A 17,981-nucleotide genomic window follows, 5' to 3' on the forward strand; every position below is an offset into this window, starting at 1 on the left:
TTAGTCGTGGCTTGAGGTTCTCGGGAGCTCGTTGGTCAGTACGTGCCATCGCTCAACCTTCTGCCCTTTGTTTTTGAGGCACTCCATCCAGTGGCGGAGAGCGTCCCCCTGGGAGTGACAGCCTAAACACACGCCGCCTGAGACAACACACAAACACACAAACGGTGTAAACCAGGACCATTAAGGCTCATTTAATTGCTGAAGCATTAAAGGGCATCAAAAAGTTTTGCATCTTTTTTTGGGGGGGGGTTTCTCCCTTTTTCTCCCCAGTTGTATCCCGCCAATTACCCCACTCTTCCAAGCCGTCCCGGTCGCTGCTCCACCCTCTCAGCTGATCTGGGGAGGGCTGCAGGCCGCTTCTTTTCACCTGACAGTGAGGAGTTTCACCAGGGGGACGTAGCGCATGGGAGGATCACGCTATCCCCCCCGCAAACAGGCGCCCCGACCGACCTGAGGAGGCGCTAGTGCAGTGACAAGTACACATACTCACATCTGGGTTCCCACCCGTCGACACGGCCAATTGTGTCTGTAGGGACGCCCGACTAAGCCGGAGGTAACACGGGGATTCAAACTGGTGATCCTCATGTTGGTAAGCAACAGAATAGACCACTATGCTACCCTGACGCCCCCTAAAAACGTTTGCGTCTAACGTCACATGTATTGTTTAATTCATTCAGTCCATCCATTCATTCTTAAATTCATTCATGCATGTATGAGTCAAGTGTATAATGCTCACATAATGGAAAACATAGATGAACAATGTAGAAATTGCTGGAAAAACAATACATGACACTGGATCGCTGATCAAAAACACAATCTTTTCATTAAACTGATTTGTCTGGACCAGTGACCTGAACTAGGAGAAAAGATATTAGGTATTCACATTGGCATAATAACATTTATAATCAGTTAAATCAAGTAAGATGTCTCTGTCAGCCAGCTAGCTCCGTGTGTCCATACACTATAAAATTGGTCTGTACTGCAGCAGTGGCTAAGAGGTCTGATAACTGGAGGGTTGCTGGTTCGATCCTCAGCTCGTCCTTACAAAAATGTTGGTATCCCTGACACTTAACCCCTAACTGCTCCCGATGAGCTGGTTGTTACCTTGCATGGTTTACATCACCATCAGTGTATGAGTGTGTGTGTGTGTGTGTGTGGGGGGGGGGGGATTTTGCCGGTCAGCAGTCTCACCTATGAAGTCATTGGAGCGTCCCAAGTCGTAGTCCCACACTGTTATCTCCAGTGTTTTATGGGCCAACTCTGACGTGGAGATCTCGTAGAAAAACTCCTGCGGTAAACGGAGGCGATTTTAATTTGACTGTTTCCTCCACACACATTATAAAACATCTGTGATACGCCAGCATTAGACAGGAAGCTGTAGTGTGGTTTATCTGATTCAGCTGATGTTTTTTTGGGGTCTGCACCAACTCAGTTTCCATGGCACCCAAGCACTTACTGAACATCTTCCTGTTCTATTATGTATACAAAATGAGTATGGCATATGTGTGTATGCTTATATATGCAAATATATAGTATATAATATATATATAAAAACACACAGATGATGTATTAAAAAAAACAAGAAAACATATATTATTCCCATGGGTCTGTGTCAAAAGCGAAAGAAAAGATAAAAAAAGAGCGAGCGATAGATGAAAACACCGAAGATAAAAAATGAGCAGATTTTCAGGAGAGAGAATGAGAGAATGTGAGTTATTGAAGCAGGCATCTCATTAATATCTCCGTGAGAGAGGATGAATGGCGACGCTGCAAAAGCTTTGAAGGTGAAGGGCGGGGGTGGGGGGTGGGCTGGGTCGAGGTTGGTGGTGGTGTGTTGGGGGAGGTGGTGGGAGGACGGGGGTTATACCTCATTGAATTCAGGGTTGAGGGTCTTTTTAATCACCGCCGTTTTGTGCTTGGACTTCTTCTCTATGTCGGGTTTCAGGTATCTGAGAGTGAAAGCGGAAAATGTGGAAGGTGAGCAAGAGGTTAAAGACTGTAGTTTAAAGCAGCGTTTCCCATTTTCTCTTAACAGCGTGGCTTTTCATACATCCACAGTTAGTAGAACACCTCCTGATGTCTGCAAATGAGAGATGTTTTCGGATCTATTCGCTACTGCTGTTGGTTTCTTCTGGAAGGAGTTATAATCCCAATTTGGATTCGGATTCCCCTCATGCCGGGATGACTCTGTCAATTCCTTATCTTAATAAGATTAGAAAGATAGTTTAAGAATAGAAAGTTGGAGAAAGGGTATTACATCAGGCTGCATCACTCCTTTTGTCCTTTGCCCAGTGGGATATGGTGTCACAATTCCTCTTAGACACCATAGAACGCTAATAGAGCTTTGTAGAAAAGACCAAACTGTGTGTACTATGAGACGTGGGCCTACTTATTCGCCTATTTGGAGTCCACAGTCACTTACTAGTTGTTATCTGGTCCGTCATTTTGCTTAACTCTGACGTCATAAAAACAGTGGAAAAGTGACCGGGAGAGAGAATTTGGTGTGCCCGTGCTCCAAGAGTCGTCATGGCACTCACAATCTGATTTTAAAAGGAGAAAATGTTAACTTTAATGCTGACACTAAATGTATTTTTAGCATGAATCTGATTGGATGGATGAGACGATGGCCCTGGGGATCATATCAAACATTGATCCGGAACTTGCAGGAATCAGGAGAACCGACACAGATAAGAGTTCATATGTCTTTTAGATCCAATAACAGCATCACTTTTTTCTTTTTCTAACCGAGCTCTCCACATTATTGTGCACAAATGGAGAAATTTATGTATCGACAAGTATGATTCAGCAGGTAGGCGAATTCATTTTCAGTGGGATATACTTTCTACCTTATTTGCAAAAAACCCCCCAAACAAAACATTTTTTCAGATCAGGTTTTCAAAAGCTACTACTACTTTCGGCTGCTCCCGTTAGGGGTCGCCACAGCGGATCATCCGATCATCCGATCCGATCATCAGGTTTTCAAAAGCAAAAGTAAGAAACTGATGATGGCAGTCAGCCCTCAGTGTGGCAGACATCAGTGGCCAATCGTTTGTGAATTCCTGTGATGGTTGGTATCCGCTGTAGTAAATTTTCAATCAAACTGAAACAAGAAACATCATTTAGACCAGAGATGTCCAAGATATGGCCCGCTGGCAGGTTTCCTCTGGCCCCCGAGATCGAGATGTTTTGGGTAGAGAGGAAAAAAGAAAAAACACAAAATAAAAATATTTGCATCCACTTATTATCAACTATGTGTAATAAGTAAAGCAGGGTGTTTCTATGATATGATACATTAATTAAACCTAGCACTACAAACTATCTGAGATTGAACACAAGAAATTCATTAATGCAAGATACAAGTATGCCATTCGCGCCATTTGTAAAAAACGAGCAAGCCATGAGGGCAGCGTCCATGGCTAAGAAGCTGCTAGGAAACAAGTTTGCTAATTTTTGGAAAGCAGTGAGAGTTCTCAACAACTGTAAAACATCTCTACCATGCACTGTTGGTGGTATCTCCGGTACACACAATATTGCTGAGTTATGACGACAGCATTATAGTACCTTATTCAATTGTGTCCACAGTGATCTGTATAAGGTGGGCAATATTGAGAGTGATGATTCAATGGTCATCATGTCACACGAGGTGTACCAAGCTATAAACAAGCTGTCTGTCAACAAGGCAAGTGGCTTACATCATATTACTGCTGAACACCTTAAATATGCCAGTCCGAGGAGAGCTTCTCTCCTTGCTATCTGTTTTACTGGCTTTATGATCCATGGCTTGTTACCAGACTCAGTGTTGTCTGTACTGTTAGTGCCAGTCATTAAGGACAAAGCTGGTGAAGTATGCAGCCTAGATAACTACAGGCCTATAGCTCTAGCCAGCATCCTGTCAAAAGTCCTAGAAAGAATACTGCTGGATAGAGTACATGAATTTATCAACTCCACAGATAACCAGTTTGGTTTTAAAGCTAAACATGGCACTGACTTATGTATATAGGCCTTAAAGGAAATTATTAACAAATATAGAGGCCAAAACTCATCGGATCGTATGTGTTTTATTGATGCTTCTAAAGCTTTTGATCGTGTTAATCATAGAAAGTTGTTTGTTAAATTGAGTCAAAGAGGGGAGCCTAAATACATTGTGAGAATCCTGGCTTATTGGTATGCCCACCAGACTACGCAAGTGAAATGGGGTAATAGTGTTTCAGCCCCATTTGGGGTTAGCAATGGTATCAGACAAGGGGGAATTCTGTCCCAGTTCTCCACAATTTATATATTGATGATCTGTCCAAGCAGCTGAAAGCCTGTAACACTGGGTGCATGACTAGTAATACCTTGGTGAACCATATTATGTATGCAGATGACCTTGTCATTCTTAGTCCCTGTAGTGCTGGGCTCCAGCAGCTGCTTGATATATGTTCTGTGTATGGCGTGGATCATGATATCAAATATGATGCTAGTAAGAGTGTTGTTATGATCTGCAGAACCAAAGAGGTCAATCATCTAAAATTTCCTGACTTTAAATTGTCTGATAATAATCTTGTGGTATGTAATAAGGTGAAATATCTTGGACATTATATTACTGAACAAATGACAGATGATGATGATATTTATAGGAAGTGCCGCATGATGTATGCACACGCAAACACTCTGTCACGCAAGTTTGGTATGTGTTTGTTCAGTTAGTGTGAAGATGTGCTCTGTTCAGAGCATATTGTGAATGGTGAATGGACTGCCTTTATATAGTATCGCTTTTTCTAGTCTACCAACCATTCAAAGCGCTTTTCAATGGATGCCTCACATTCACACACTGATGGCGGAGGTTGCCATGCAAGGTGCCAACCTGCTTATCAGGAGCAGTTAGGGGTTCAGTGTCTTGCTCAATGACACGTCAACACGCTCTTTGGAGGAGCTGGGGATCAAACCAGCGACCTTCCGATTACTAGACAACCCGCTCTACCTCGATATTGTACACCACATTATACTGCACACCTGCGGTCAAACTACAAAAAAGCAAGCTTACAGAGGCTTCGAGTAGCTTATAATGATGCTATGAGAATACTACTACTGAATAAGAGTGAGAATGAGTGAGAATAATACTACTGTGATGGCCTGGTGGCCTGTCCAGGGTGTCTCCCCGCCTGCCACCCAACGACTGCTGGGATAGGCTCCAGTATCCTCGCGACCCTGAGAGTAGGATAAGCGGTTTGGATAATGGATGGATGGATGGAGAATACTCCTAAATAGACCCAGATGGTGTAGTGCAAGTGAAATGTTTGTGGCTGCAAGAATCAGTACCTTTCAGGCTCTTCTAAGAAATCTCACGTATAAATTTGTTTTCCGGCTCAACGGCTCCGATAATGTAATCATCAAGAGTGTAACTAATATAAGATGCAGTGCCACGCGCTACCAATCCCGGCAGTGGGACCATCGGTGTGGCTGCCTTCTTATAACACACTGATTTGTTGCTTTTATGTTATTTTATTGTGTTTACTTTATGTATTGTCTAGGGTTTATCTTTTACCTCTGGTTTTTTTTATCTTTTATGGCTTTATTCTTTCTTTTCTTGTTTTCCACCTTGTCTTTGTCTGTTATGGACCCCGAGTCTGCAATAAAATTTTGAGTTGAGATGAGCTGTTATCTCCGTCCATAGGAAGTAGGAAAAACTGCGCTGACAACCGCATTACATCACAAATGAAGCTGATCAAATTGCAGTGTAGCGCACCGTTGAAGGATAAATTCACACCTGTTGGATTTGAATCCTTCTGTCGGCCTGACACCAAATTACACAAAGATGACCGCCTTTGCATCAAATATACTCTGTGTGTTTGGGACAACAAAACTACGTGAGCAGGCTTTCTCGGTGATGAACGTTAACAAGTTCAAACTGCATAATCGGCTGACACACGGACATCTATCTGAATGACAAAATGAAAATCGCAACTGCTCAGAAACTGTCCCCCATGTCGACTGGCACCCATATGCACCTTACATTGTTGAGTTTTCATGTACTGTATATCGTGTATATGATGTCTGAATTCACTGTGTACTTAGCCTATGGGTTGTTTTTTGGGGGTGGGGGGGTGGAGGGGGTGGTGCGTCCTTGTGTTCTTTGTGTTGAGGCAGAGAGAGCCAGAGCCCAAGAATTTCATTGCATTTTAAATACACATGACGAAAATGTTTCAACTTGAAGTGGAAATGTAACTAGCCTCTTCCTTTTCCACACTCAACTGCACTTGTACTGCAGGCCACTGAGCCCCTTGACAGACCCCCTGCACCCCCCCCCCCGGGTCTTCCTGTTTCCCATCCCTTCCACAGCGCACTGGGTTCTAAATGTATTGACCACGGTTCAGCTGGATTAACCGCGTTGTCTGAACCAGCTATTCTGGACAAATGTATAATGAATGAATTACTCAGATCTTCAAACACAATATGTAATTATTGTTGTTAATAGTTGTGCGAAATGCTTTCTGTGGGATTTACAATAGGCTATTTGTTACACTTGTCTCTTCTACTTTTTGCAATTTCACATTGTAATGTTTTCATGTGCCAACGTGCAATTTCTCATTGACTGGTACAGCTATCCTGGACAGACATTGGGTGTTTTTGTAGCTATAACCTGCATTCTTTCAAATGCATGATTAATGAATCACACATATTCAAACACAGTATGTAATTATTGTTAATAGTTGGGTATGGTGGCGCAGTGGTTAGCGCAGTCGCCTCACAGCAAGAAGGTCCTGGGTTCGAGCCCCGGGGTAGTCCAACCTTGCGGGGTCCTCCTCTGTGTGGAGTGTGCATGTTCCCCCCATGTCTGCGTGGGTTTCCTCCGGGGGAAAACAGCCCAAAGACATGTAAGTCAGGTGAATCTCCCATACTAAAAATTTGTCCCTAGGTATGGATGTGTGTGTGTGTGTGTGTGTGTGGGCCCTGTGATGGCCTGGCGGCCTGTCCAGGGTGTCCCCCTGCCTGCCACCCAGTGACTGCTGGGATAGGCTGCAGCATCCCCGTGACCCTGAGAGCAGGATAAGCGGTTCAGATAATGCATGGATGGATGGATGTTACTAGCTGTATGAATAGGAAACATGCTTTCTTCTGCTTTATGTTATTTTATATTGTGTGTTATTTTCATGTGCCAACAATGCAATTTCTCACCGATCGGTATCTGCAGGCCTTCTTGAATGATTTAAAATAATAAATCTGCAAGTAGCCTAAATATCCATCCATGTGCTGAGTCAAATTAATATAAGCAAAAAAAAAAAAAAATCTGGCCCCCATGAGATCTCATTTGAACAAATCCGGCCCACTACCTAATGTGAGTCTGACACCCCTGATTTAAACTGTAAGTAACAGTCGTATTGATCCTGACACAGCAGACCTTATCTCTCAGAGGCATGCACACTAGTTTTCAGAGATTGGCTATTTAGCACATTTTGGATTCATGTCCCAGAGTGCACGTACGCACACACACACACACACACACACACACACACACACACACACACACACACACACACACACACACACACACACACACACACACACACACACACACACACACACACACACACACACAGCAATGTGTCTGATGTGTCTGCTACCGGTGAGCAGACAGGCAGGGACCAAATTTAAACCAGGCACAAAGGAGGCTCTTCACCCAACAGAATGTCATTAGTCTTGTTTTTGAGCTGAGGGTTTCAGTGTCTCCTCTCAAAGCTGTTCCAGACACTTTCCCATTTCCAGCCAAGACAAAATAATGTGCCATGTGTGACACGGCAGTGTATGTTGTCATGCACACGAGTCACCAGTACCGGGCTCCCCTGCTGCATAACTGCAAAAGTATATGTGCTTATGTCCTGCCGCATGCATGCATTTCAGCACACTGTTATCAAAGTCAATACTTTCACTTACGTCTGAAGGTGATGAAGTGGAAGCCATTTTAATAATCTACAAAATTATACTCCGCGGAAGGAGTGGACAAAAGGCCCATAAAAAGAGTAATGACGTCTGAAAAGCTTGGAATTTGTGTTGGCTAATGTGCATTTACCAGTTTTTGAGATGTTATGGTCTGTTCACCTTTTAGTCTTTTACTGCAGTTAAATGAGACATGTCTATAAATGAATCATTTCTAATAAATCATTCTTATTGTTAGTCCTGAGTAATGCTATCATATCATCAGGCATTCATTCGCTGGCAATTGCTAATGCAGCCACACAACACACATACATACACACACACACACACAGTGTGTGTGTGTGTGTGTGTGTGTGTGTGTGTGTGTGTGTGTGTGTGTGTGTGTGTGTGTGTGTGTGTGTGTGTGTGTGTGCGTGTGCGTGCGTGGGTGGGTGGGTGGGGGTCTCTTTTGGTGCCACTTTACCAATGGAAAAATAATTGGTTTTGACCTGTTATTTCAACTGATGACACAAGGAAAATAACAAGAGGGGGGGGGCATTGCTGGAACTGACACACATGCTCGTTTTTAATTTAGCTGAATCCTCCCTCATTATCCAGCTCTCCAGCTAATGGCCAGAAAAAAAGATGTCTCGGGCCACATTTCATCTCAGTCCTCCCATTCTTTCTTATCTATCGACAGCTTGCCAGCTCAACGGCTGTTTGTTGACATGTTTTTTTTGGAGTGTCAAAGGCGACAGGCAGGAAATTAGGAAACAATGGGCTATTGTTGAAGATTACTTGGTCTGTTGGTGCTCTCATCTTTCCAGGACTGACGCGCTCATCTTGAAACCTCGTCTTGACTCCCACGTGAGCTGGCTGCAGTATCTGCATGCAGTGTTTGCCACCACTAAGCTAGCTAGCTGATATTTCGGACCCTGACACAAGTTGTTGCACGATATTGGCTCATCTGCTGGTTTGTTCAACCACATGGCTGTCAGTCGCCTTCTGGTTCCTCCTCCATCTCAGATCATATTCTCTCCTCCACAGCATGTGTCCCTCCAGGGCCACAAAAAAGATATCGTAAAGAAGCTGCCAAGCCCCCCACCCCCATATTTTGACAAAGCCCTACCCCCCAGCGGAGCAGCACCAAGTTTTACTGATGGATACCTCTCTCTTAGCCTTTGTCCATCATGGTTGGAAAAAAGATGACAAAAACAAACTTTGCTGCCATCAACAAGCCAATTCACAACCGTTTCCGATAACACACCAAATGGCGCACACATGGAACACACAATGACATGGCCAAAACCTAAGACTGAAGAGGCGTTTCTATCCTCAGGCCATCCGGATTCTCAACACACACATGGAAAACTCTAACAATACTGCACACACTGTTTCTGTCAGTGTCACTTTCATGTGCACACCAGGTCACTTTAACTGTAACTACTGGTAGATTCTGGAAAGAAGAAATTGGACCTGGAAATACCTGGCAGAAGAAAAAGAGGAAGACCAAGGAAAAGATAGAGAGACCAGATAGAGAAGGACATGAGGAGGGTTGGGCTGCAGGAGAGGGATGTGTCAGACAGAATGCTATGGAGGGCAAAAAATCTACTGCGGCGACCCCTGAGAAACGGGGAACAAGCCGAAAGAAGAAGAAAAAGAAAGAAGATTGGTAGATTCTGGAAACATGGAAGATTTGCATAGATATATAGTTTTTATCTATCTTTAAGATTAGTATATATATATATTCATCTTGTACTAGCAATTTTTTATTTTACTTTATTCTTTTCTATTTATTTTCTTTTATGTATTTACTGATTTACTGGATATACTTGCACAGTAAGTGAGTATCCCTTTCATTTCACTGGATGTTTACTTTGTCTCTGTGCATGAGATAAATAAAGCTCCTTGAATCTTGATATGATGTGACAAGTCTTTCTGCCATACCCCAAAATAAGCCTTCAGACAGTAGCAGGGTGTTAAACTATGCCCCAATTTATGAATGGGTTTTGAATTAGACATAAGGTCTTTTCTGTCATTAATCCCCTGGCCCATGTGAGAGTGTGTGAGAGCAACCATGTCTTTGGGGTTATTAAGCGGGCAATTTATCTGATGCCCCCCCCCCCACCACACTGTACGATTTTACCTGTCTTAAGCCTTGGACAGACTACATATCTTTTATAATGGCGGCAGACTGTGAAAAGAAAAAGCACATCACATTCAATGATGGAAATTTTCAGATTCAAAGTCTTTCCATGCAATCTTGGTGGTGCACACACTTAAATGTTGTTTCCGTCGCTTGCTACTCAAGCAGGCTAAGACTTGTTGAGATTTGATCTGTTAAAATCACACATTGGATGTTATCGCGACTCCTCTGACTGGTCTGAGGCTCGATTGAGAAATTTGAACCTTAAAAACCCGCAAGCTACAAGATTACGTGTGCCGTCCATCCACGGTCACCTGCTAATCAGTCATCAAGGCCAAATTGGGTTATCATCACACACCCATTGTGTGGTGTGTTCTTGGATTTAGTGTTGTCTTAGACAGGTTTTTCAAACCGTGGACAAAGTCATTCTTCGTGAATGACTTTGGAAGTACAAAAATAGACGTCTTTTTTGCCTGGGATGATTTGCTGCACACTATGGCCAATGTCGCCAGGTTGATACAGTGCCATGAAAAGGTATTCGCCCTTTCCTGATTTCCTCTATTTATGCATACTTGGTTTAATTGGAGCACACTGCTCAGCCTTCCTGGAAAAGTCTACTCTAGGGTGCTGGAAAGGAGGCTCCGACCAACTGTTGAATCTTGGATCGAGGACGAACAATGCAGATTCCGTCCTGGCCATGGAAAAATGGACCAACTCTTTACCCTTGCAGAAGAGCTGAGGGAGGCATGGGAGTTTGACTAGCCAGTCTACATGTGTTTTGTGGACTTCGACAAGTCTTACGACCGTGTACCCCGGGGCACTCTGTGGGGGGTACTGCGGGAGTATGGGGTACCTGGGCAGTTGCTACAAGCCATCTGGTCCTTGTATAACCAAAGTGAGAGCTGTGTCCACATTCTCAGCATTAAGTCAAACATGTTTTCAGTGGGTGTTGGACTCCGCAAAGGTTGTCCCTTGTCTCCGATTCTGTTTGTGATATTCATAGACAGGATCTCAAGGTGCAGCCAAGGTGAAGAGTGTGTCCGTTTTTCCTCTTACTTCTTTAAACTCGAAAAAAGAAATTTTGATAATTCCACTATAGATCAGTTACTAATAGATAATAAAGTAGTTAATGACTCTATATGAATTGCCTCTTTCTGTACCAATTTTTACAGCAATCTCTACAAGTCTCAATACTCTGAAGAAGCAGCCACAGCTTTTCTTGACTCAATCCCTCAATGTAAAGTCTTATCCACAGATGATAGGAATTCATGTGATTATACAACTGATGTCAAGGAAGTTGAAAAAGCGATAGGAGATCTGAAAAACAACAAATCACCTCGAAATGATGGCTTTACTGCCGAATTCTACAAAATGTTTGCTGAACAATTATCCCCCTTTTTGATTAGTGTTTTTTTTTATTTTTAGAAAGCATACAAAAAGGAGCTCTCCCACCCACCATGACTTAGCGGATCATCACTTTAATTCCAAAACCTAACAAAGACCCGTTATTGTTGGATAATTGCCGCCCCATCACGCTTCTCAATAATGATTATAAAATATTAGCCTTATTGTTTGCTCAAAGATTAAAAGATGTTTTAGATACTATAATAGTCCATCCATTATTCAAACTGCTTATCCTGCTCTCAGGGTCGCGGGGATGCTGGAGCCAATTCAAGATTCAAGATTTAGGTTATTGTCATTTTCAATACGTACCTGCGCACATAAATAAAAACGACATGCCGTTTCTCTCAGCCCACAGCAGTGCAACAGAGAAGATAAAAAATACACATCCAAAAATTCCCTAAACATGATATCACTAAAAACATAAAACCAGAGAGAACAAAACAACAAATGCACAAAATTAACAACACAGTCCATTCAAGTGCAACACAGATCATTAAAGTGCCATTTCAGTTTAAATGTTGACAGCCGGTGTCTGTCAACGAGTGACCAGCACTGATGGGGGGGGTTAGAGGGTAGGTGGATGGGCATGACTGGGGGGGGCACCGTTTGTTTATCATCCTGACGGCTTGTGGGTATAAGCTATTTAGCATTCTGCTGGATTTAGCACAGATGCTTCTGTACCTCTTCCCAGATGGCAGGAGGGAAAACAGGTTGTGAGAAGGATGGTGGAGATACTTAATGATGCTGGAGGCTCTGTGAACACAGCATTGATGGTACATCTCCAACAGGAAGGGGAGAAAGGCACAAATGATCTTGCTAGCTGTCTTCCCTATCCTGTTCAGCTGGTGTTGTTAAGTCGCTTTGCAGTTACCGAACCAGGAAGTGAGACCATAGGTTAGAAGGCTTTCAATGGTGCCCCTGTAGAAGGTTGCTGAGAGCTTGAATGGGGAAGCTTGCCCTATTAAGTCTCAGCAGGGGATAGAGCCGCTGTTTGGCCTTTTTAATGATGTCCAAGGTGTTAATGATTGAGGTCAGGTCGTCTGCCAAGTGCACTCCCAGGAACTTGATGTTACTGACCCTTTCCACAGTGGTGCCATCGATGGTCAGCGGCGTATGATGGTGCCTGCCGGCCCTCCTGAAGTCAATCACCATCTCTTTTGTTTTGCTTACATTCAGGGAGAGGTTGTGGGATTCGCACCATGGCATTAGCTGCTCCACCTCCATCCTGTATGCAGATTCATCATTATTGCTGATGAGATCCACTACTGTTGTATCATCTGCAAACTTGATGATGTGGTTGGTGTCAAATTTGGTAGTACAGTCATGGGTTAGCAGGGTGAATAAGATGGGGCTCAGGACGCAGCCCTGGGGTGAACCTGTGCTCACTAAGATGGAATTTGATGTTTTGCTGCCCACCCTGACCGTCTGCTGCCTCAGCGTCAGGAAGTCCAGCACCCAGTTGCAGGTACCAGTGTCCATGTCCAGCAACCTCAGCTTCTCCACCAGTTGTTGTGGTATGGTGGTGTTAAATGCTGAGCTGAAATCGATCCTAGCATAGGTGTTCTGCTCTTCCAGCTGTGACAAAGTGAGGTGGAGTGTGGTAGATATTGCGTCTTCTGTGGATCGGTTGTGCTATATGCAAACTGTAGGGGATCTAGGTTTGCAGTGAGGCAGGCCTTGATGTGCTGCATGACAAGCTGCTCAAAGCACTTCATAACTATGGGAGTGAGGGCCACAGGGCGGAAGTCATTCATACTGGCTGGGTTTGACTTTTTGGGCAGGGGAATGATGGTGGCACTTCTGAGGCAGTTGGGCACTACTGCTTGACTGAGCGAGGTGTTGAAGATGTCTGCAAAAACATCTTTCAGTTGTTCTGCGCAATCCTTCATAACATGCCGAGGTGTGTTGTCTGGCCCCACAGCTTTGCATGGGCTGATGCTGGCAAAGGCCTTCTTTGCTGTAGACAGCTGGAGTACCTGGCCACTTGGTGATGATGGACGTTTCTGTGCCTGCCTGTTGTTGGTTACCTCAAAACGTGCAAAAAAGTAATTTAGTTTGTCTGGTAGGGAGGGATCTTTATGGCATGCCTGTGGGGCTGGGGGCTTGTAGTCAGTTATTGCTTGAAAACCTTACCACAAGCACCGTGTGTCTTTATTATGAGAGAAATGGCTGTTCAGCCTGTGTCCATACAGCGTCATTGCCTCCTTGATACCCTGGGACAGATTTCTCTTGGCCAGTCGGTATGCTGCAGTGTCTCCCGATCTGAATGCAGCATTTTGGGTTCCCAGCAGTGAACGGGCCTCTCCATTCAACCTGGGTTTCTGGTTGGTCCGCTTCTTGATAGATTTGACTACTGTCACATCATCTATACGAATTTGTTGATATAGCCTATAGCCTATTACAGACTAAGTGTATTCCTGCAAGTCAATTACATTATTGTATGTTGCTGCCACTTTAAAAATGTCCTATGGTGTGTTTTCAGAGCAGTCCTGCAGTGATGTAATTGCCTCCTGTGACCACATTCGGACCTCCTTGAGTACCGGTTTCTCTCGTTTCACCCAAGGTCTGTATGCCGGAGTCAGCGGAACAGTTAGGTGATCAGAGTTTCCAATGTGGGGGAGGAGGGTTGCTTTATAGGAGTTTTTAATAACTTTAATTAACTCAGTGACCTATAATATCGCTGAGGTTCTTACATCTATTCTTAACCCGTTGGTAGGCAGTAATGAACATCACATTCAGAACACTATGGATTTTGTGGATAAGGTGAGGGGCATCATTATGGAGGGGGATGAAACAGAGGTCTCTTATGATGTTATGTCTCTCTTTACATGCGTTCCTGTTGATGAAGCAGTGGAGGAAGCCCATATGAAATTACAAAATGACCCCACCCTTAGCAATAGGACCACCCTTAACACTGACCTGGCATGTCTGCTGTGTCTTCAGTCCACGTACTTCACATACAGGGGGCAGTACTATAGGCTGAGGCATGGGTGTGCTATGGATTACCCAGTCTCACCTATAGTGGCCAGCTTTTATATAGTGGAAGTGGAAAAGAGGGCTCCTATGTCTTATCCAGGGACACCACCTAGCCATTGGTTCAGATTTGTGGATGACACCTGGGTGAAAATTAAATCTCAGGATGTACCACGTTTCACCGACCACATTAACTCTGTGGACAACCACATCAAGTTCACACATTGCAACCATTCCCAAATCCTCCATGAATAGTACACATTGCCATTGAAACTCTAGTTAATGCTCATGGCAATTTGCATATGAAACCTATCATTTTTTGTCATTATGCCACTGTATTGTTTATAAGGGTGGGGATACCTGCACTCAGTTGGGACTGAAGAGGTCACTTAGATGAGTGATGGAACATTTCTCTCTCAATAAACGTGTCCAGATGAACTGATTCACCTTTCTGCGACTAATTTTTCACATCCTCCCTGGTGAACTTGACGTGGTTGTCCACAGAGTTAATGTGGTCGGTGAAATGTGGTACGTCCTGAGATTTAATTTTAACCCAGGTGTCGTCCACAAATCTGAACCAAAGGCGAGGTGGTGTCCCTGGATAGGACATCAGAGCCCTCTTTTCCACATCCTCCATGTATAAGTTAGCCACTATTGGTGAAACTGGGGAACCCATAGCACACCCATGTTTCTGCCTGTAGTATTGCCCCCTGTATGTGAAGTACGTGGACTGAAGATACAGCAGACACACCAGGTCAGTGTTAAGGGTGGTGTTATTGCTAAGGGTGGGGTTGTTCTGCAATTTCATATGGACTACCTCCACTGCTTCATCAACAGTGCTTCGTCAATTGCACTTAGTTCGCTCGCAACCTGCCAAAGGCTCAAGCTCAACGTTGATGACGACACCGGGGCTAGCACTGATACATCGCTGGGCCCTGGCGTGTTCTGTCACTACACATGAAAATCTGATTGGCTGATGACACGGTCACTCAAAGTTGTAATCAGTTTGCAGCTTTTGGGTTCAACGAAAGGCTAGCAATACAAACTAGTGCTGGTCCAAGGAGCTGTGATGCATTTAAATGACATAGGAAATCCCTGCTCAGTCCCACAAAAAAACATGTCATTGAACTCACACACATTTCAGGCACACTTCAATTTAACTATGAAAAACAGATTATCAGTATCTGAATCAGAATCAGAATACTTTATTCATCCCCGAGGGGAAATTGAGTTCTATTACAGACACTCGTGCTCTAATAACTAAAAACTAACAAGATAATAAAATAGAAACTAACAAGATACAAGATAAGAAAATAGAAACAAGAAAAACAGAAACAATTTGAAATAAAAGATAAAATAAGAAATAGAAATAAGAAGAAAATATATCAACAAGCATGGTGCACATAACACCCTACCTATACTGCACTACCGCAGCACAAAACAAGCAGCACAAATAAAACCCAACAGGGCCAGTCCAATGACCATTAACTCTGAGTGTCTGACAGTCTGAGGGAGGAGTTATAAAGTTTGATGGCCACAGGTAGCTCTGTGGCGCTCTGTGGCGCTCTGTGGTGCTTTGGGCAGAATGAGTCTATTACTAAAAGTACTCCTGTGACCACCCAGTATGTCATGGAGTGGGTGGGAGACATTGTCCATGATGGCACATAACTTCAACAGTGTCCTCCTCTCAGAAACCGCCGCCAAAGAATCCAGTTCCACCCCCACAACGTCACCGGCTTTGTGGATCCGTTTACTGAGCCTGTTTGCATCTGCTACCCTCAACCTGCTGCCCCAACACACAACAGCAAACAGGACAACACTGGCCACCGCAGATTCATACCGCATCTTAAGCATTGTGTGGCAGATTTTGAAGGCCCTCAGCCTCCTCAAAAGGTAGAGACGGCTCTGTCCTTTCTTGGAGAGGGCATCAGTGTTTTTAGCCCAGGCCAGTTTATTGTCTATATACACCCCTAGGTACTTGTAGTATTCCACATCTAACATTTAAAATTTTTTAGATCAAAATCTAAAATCTTAGACCAGCGGAGAAGGCCCTAATGGCATTGACTGTCCACCACTGCATTAGCATATCCCTGCTCACCCTTATTTACCTTAAAATGCATGTTCAAAAATGCTAAACTCTTAATTTTATCCTCCAGACATACAAAACCAGTGCTGTCATCACTAAGAAATTTATCTCCACCTGCTTATTCATGGTTGTTGCTGCCAGACACCTTAATACTCGGTCTGTTCGGTTTACAGTATGCGCTTAAGTGCAATGATGCCTGATTTAAGATGGGACAGAAGGTCCTCAAGGTAATGAATTTAAATATTTGCCTCCACAATCCACAGCTCTCTTCTTCTTCCACTTCTTTATACTTTCTTTTTTCATTAATCCATGATTTAGTTGTGAAGCTTGCATTGGCACATTCATTTTGATGGTTCCTATCTCTCTCTTTTTTTTTTTACTTTGCTTGTCTGTTTTGATTTGTTGTATTTATTGAATTTTTTGGTTAGAGGTCAGCACTCAGGTAGAAATTCCACACAGTCCCATATTGCTTTCATTACTATAGGACATTTTAAACTAAAAAAAAAACATACTACAAAATACTTTACACTTTCTTGTGGTGGAAAAGTTGTTGCATCAGTACAGATTATGAGATGATAACAGGGTTGACTACAGTAGCAGCTCTGGATTGAGACTGGGGTTTACCATTTCTTATATATTTGGTATTTGTTCCACAATTATTTTTCTTTTTCCTGTCGGAGGCATCCTAAAGATTGCCCTGTCATTACTGCACTGGTGTTTGGCTCTAATGTCTTACTATTTTCTGAAATTATGACTGAACAAAACTCTAAGCAGTTGTGATACCGTGATATGCATTTAGTTATTTTAGGGTCAATTTCAAAGCATGACTGAGAGTTAACCCGTAATCCTAAATTACTCTGAGGTAGTATAAATGAAGATCTAAACTATAAAACTAGCTTTAAAATTCAGCTTTGGTGCTTTTTTCTACCTTATTTTTGTCTGTCTTACAGAAAAAGACAGTCTGACAGTCTTAAAAGTACAAAGAAATATCTTGATTGTTTTACCCATTAAGAATTGACAGTAAGATTATTTATAATTACTAATGAATATTTTTCTTGTTATCTACATGTGAAGGCAATTTGTCTGCCATATAATCATATATGATCAATTACCCCCCCCCCTTTTCTCTTTCTCCCCAATTGTATCCTGCCAATTATCCCATTCTTCCGAAGGTCCTGGTCGCTGCTCCACCCCCTCTCTGCCAATCTGGGAGGGGGGGGGGGTGCAGACTACCACGTCTCCTCTGATACATGTGGAGTCGCCAGTCACTTCTTTTCACCTGACAGGAGTTTCGCCATGGGGACGTAGCGTATGGGAGGCTCACGCGATTCCCCCCAGTTCTCCCTCCCCCCTGAACAGGCACCCTGACCGATCAGAGGAGGCGCTAGTGCAGCGACCAGGACACATACCGACATTCAGCTTCTCACCCGCAGACACGGCCAATTGTGTCTGTAGGGACACCCGACCAAGCCGGAG

General features: G+C 43.6%; 1 protein-coding gene across 1 annotated transcript in view; it reads right to left on the reverse strand.

Annotated features, from left to right (window-relative positions):
- Positions 1 to 17,981, reverse strand: part of doc2a (double C2-like domains, alpha) — an 87,009-nt gene continuing 69,028 nt past the window's right edge. Inside the window, exons 8-10 of the mRNA XM_056288546.1 lie at positions 1,868 to 1,949; positions 1,192 to 1,288; positions 1 to 137 (exon numbers count right to left, since the gene is read on the reverse strand). Of these exons, the coding sequence (XP_056144521.1) occupies positions 1 to 137; positions 1,192 to 1,288; positions 1,868 to 1,949 (316 nt within the window). The remainder of the gene's footprint in view (positions 138 to 1,191; positions 1,289 to 1,867; positions 1,950 to 17,981) is intronic.

This window comes from Lampris incognitus, chromosome 10 (genome assembly GCF_029633865.1).
Source record: "Lampris incognitus isolate fLamInc1 chromosome 10, fLamInc1.hap2, whole genome shotgun sequence".
NCBI classification, from domain to species: domain Eukaryota; kingdom Metazoa; phylum Chordata; class Actinopteri; order Lampriformes; family Lampridae; genus Lampris; species Lampris incognitus.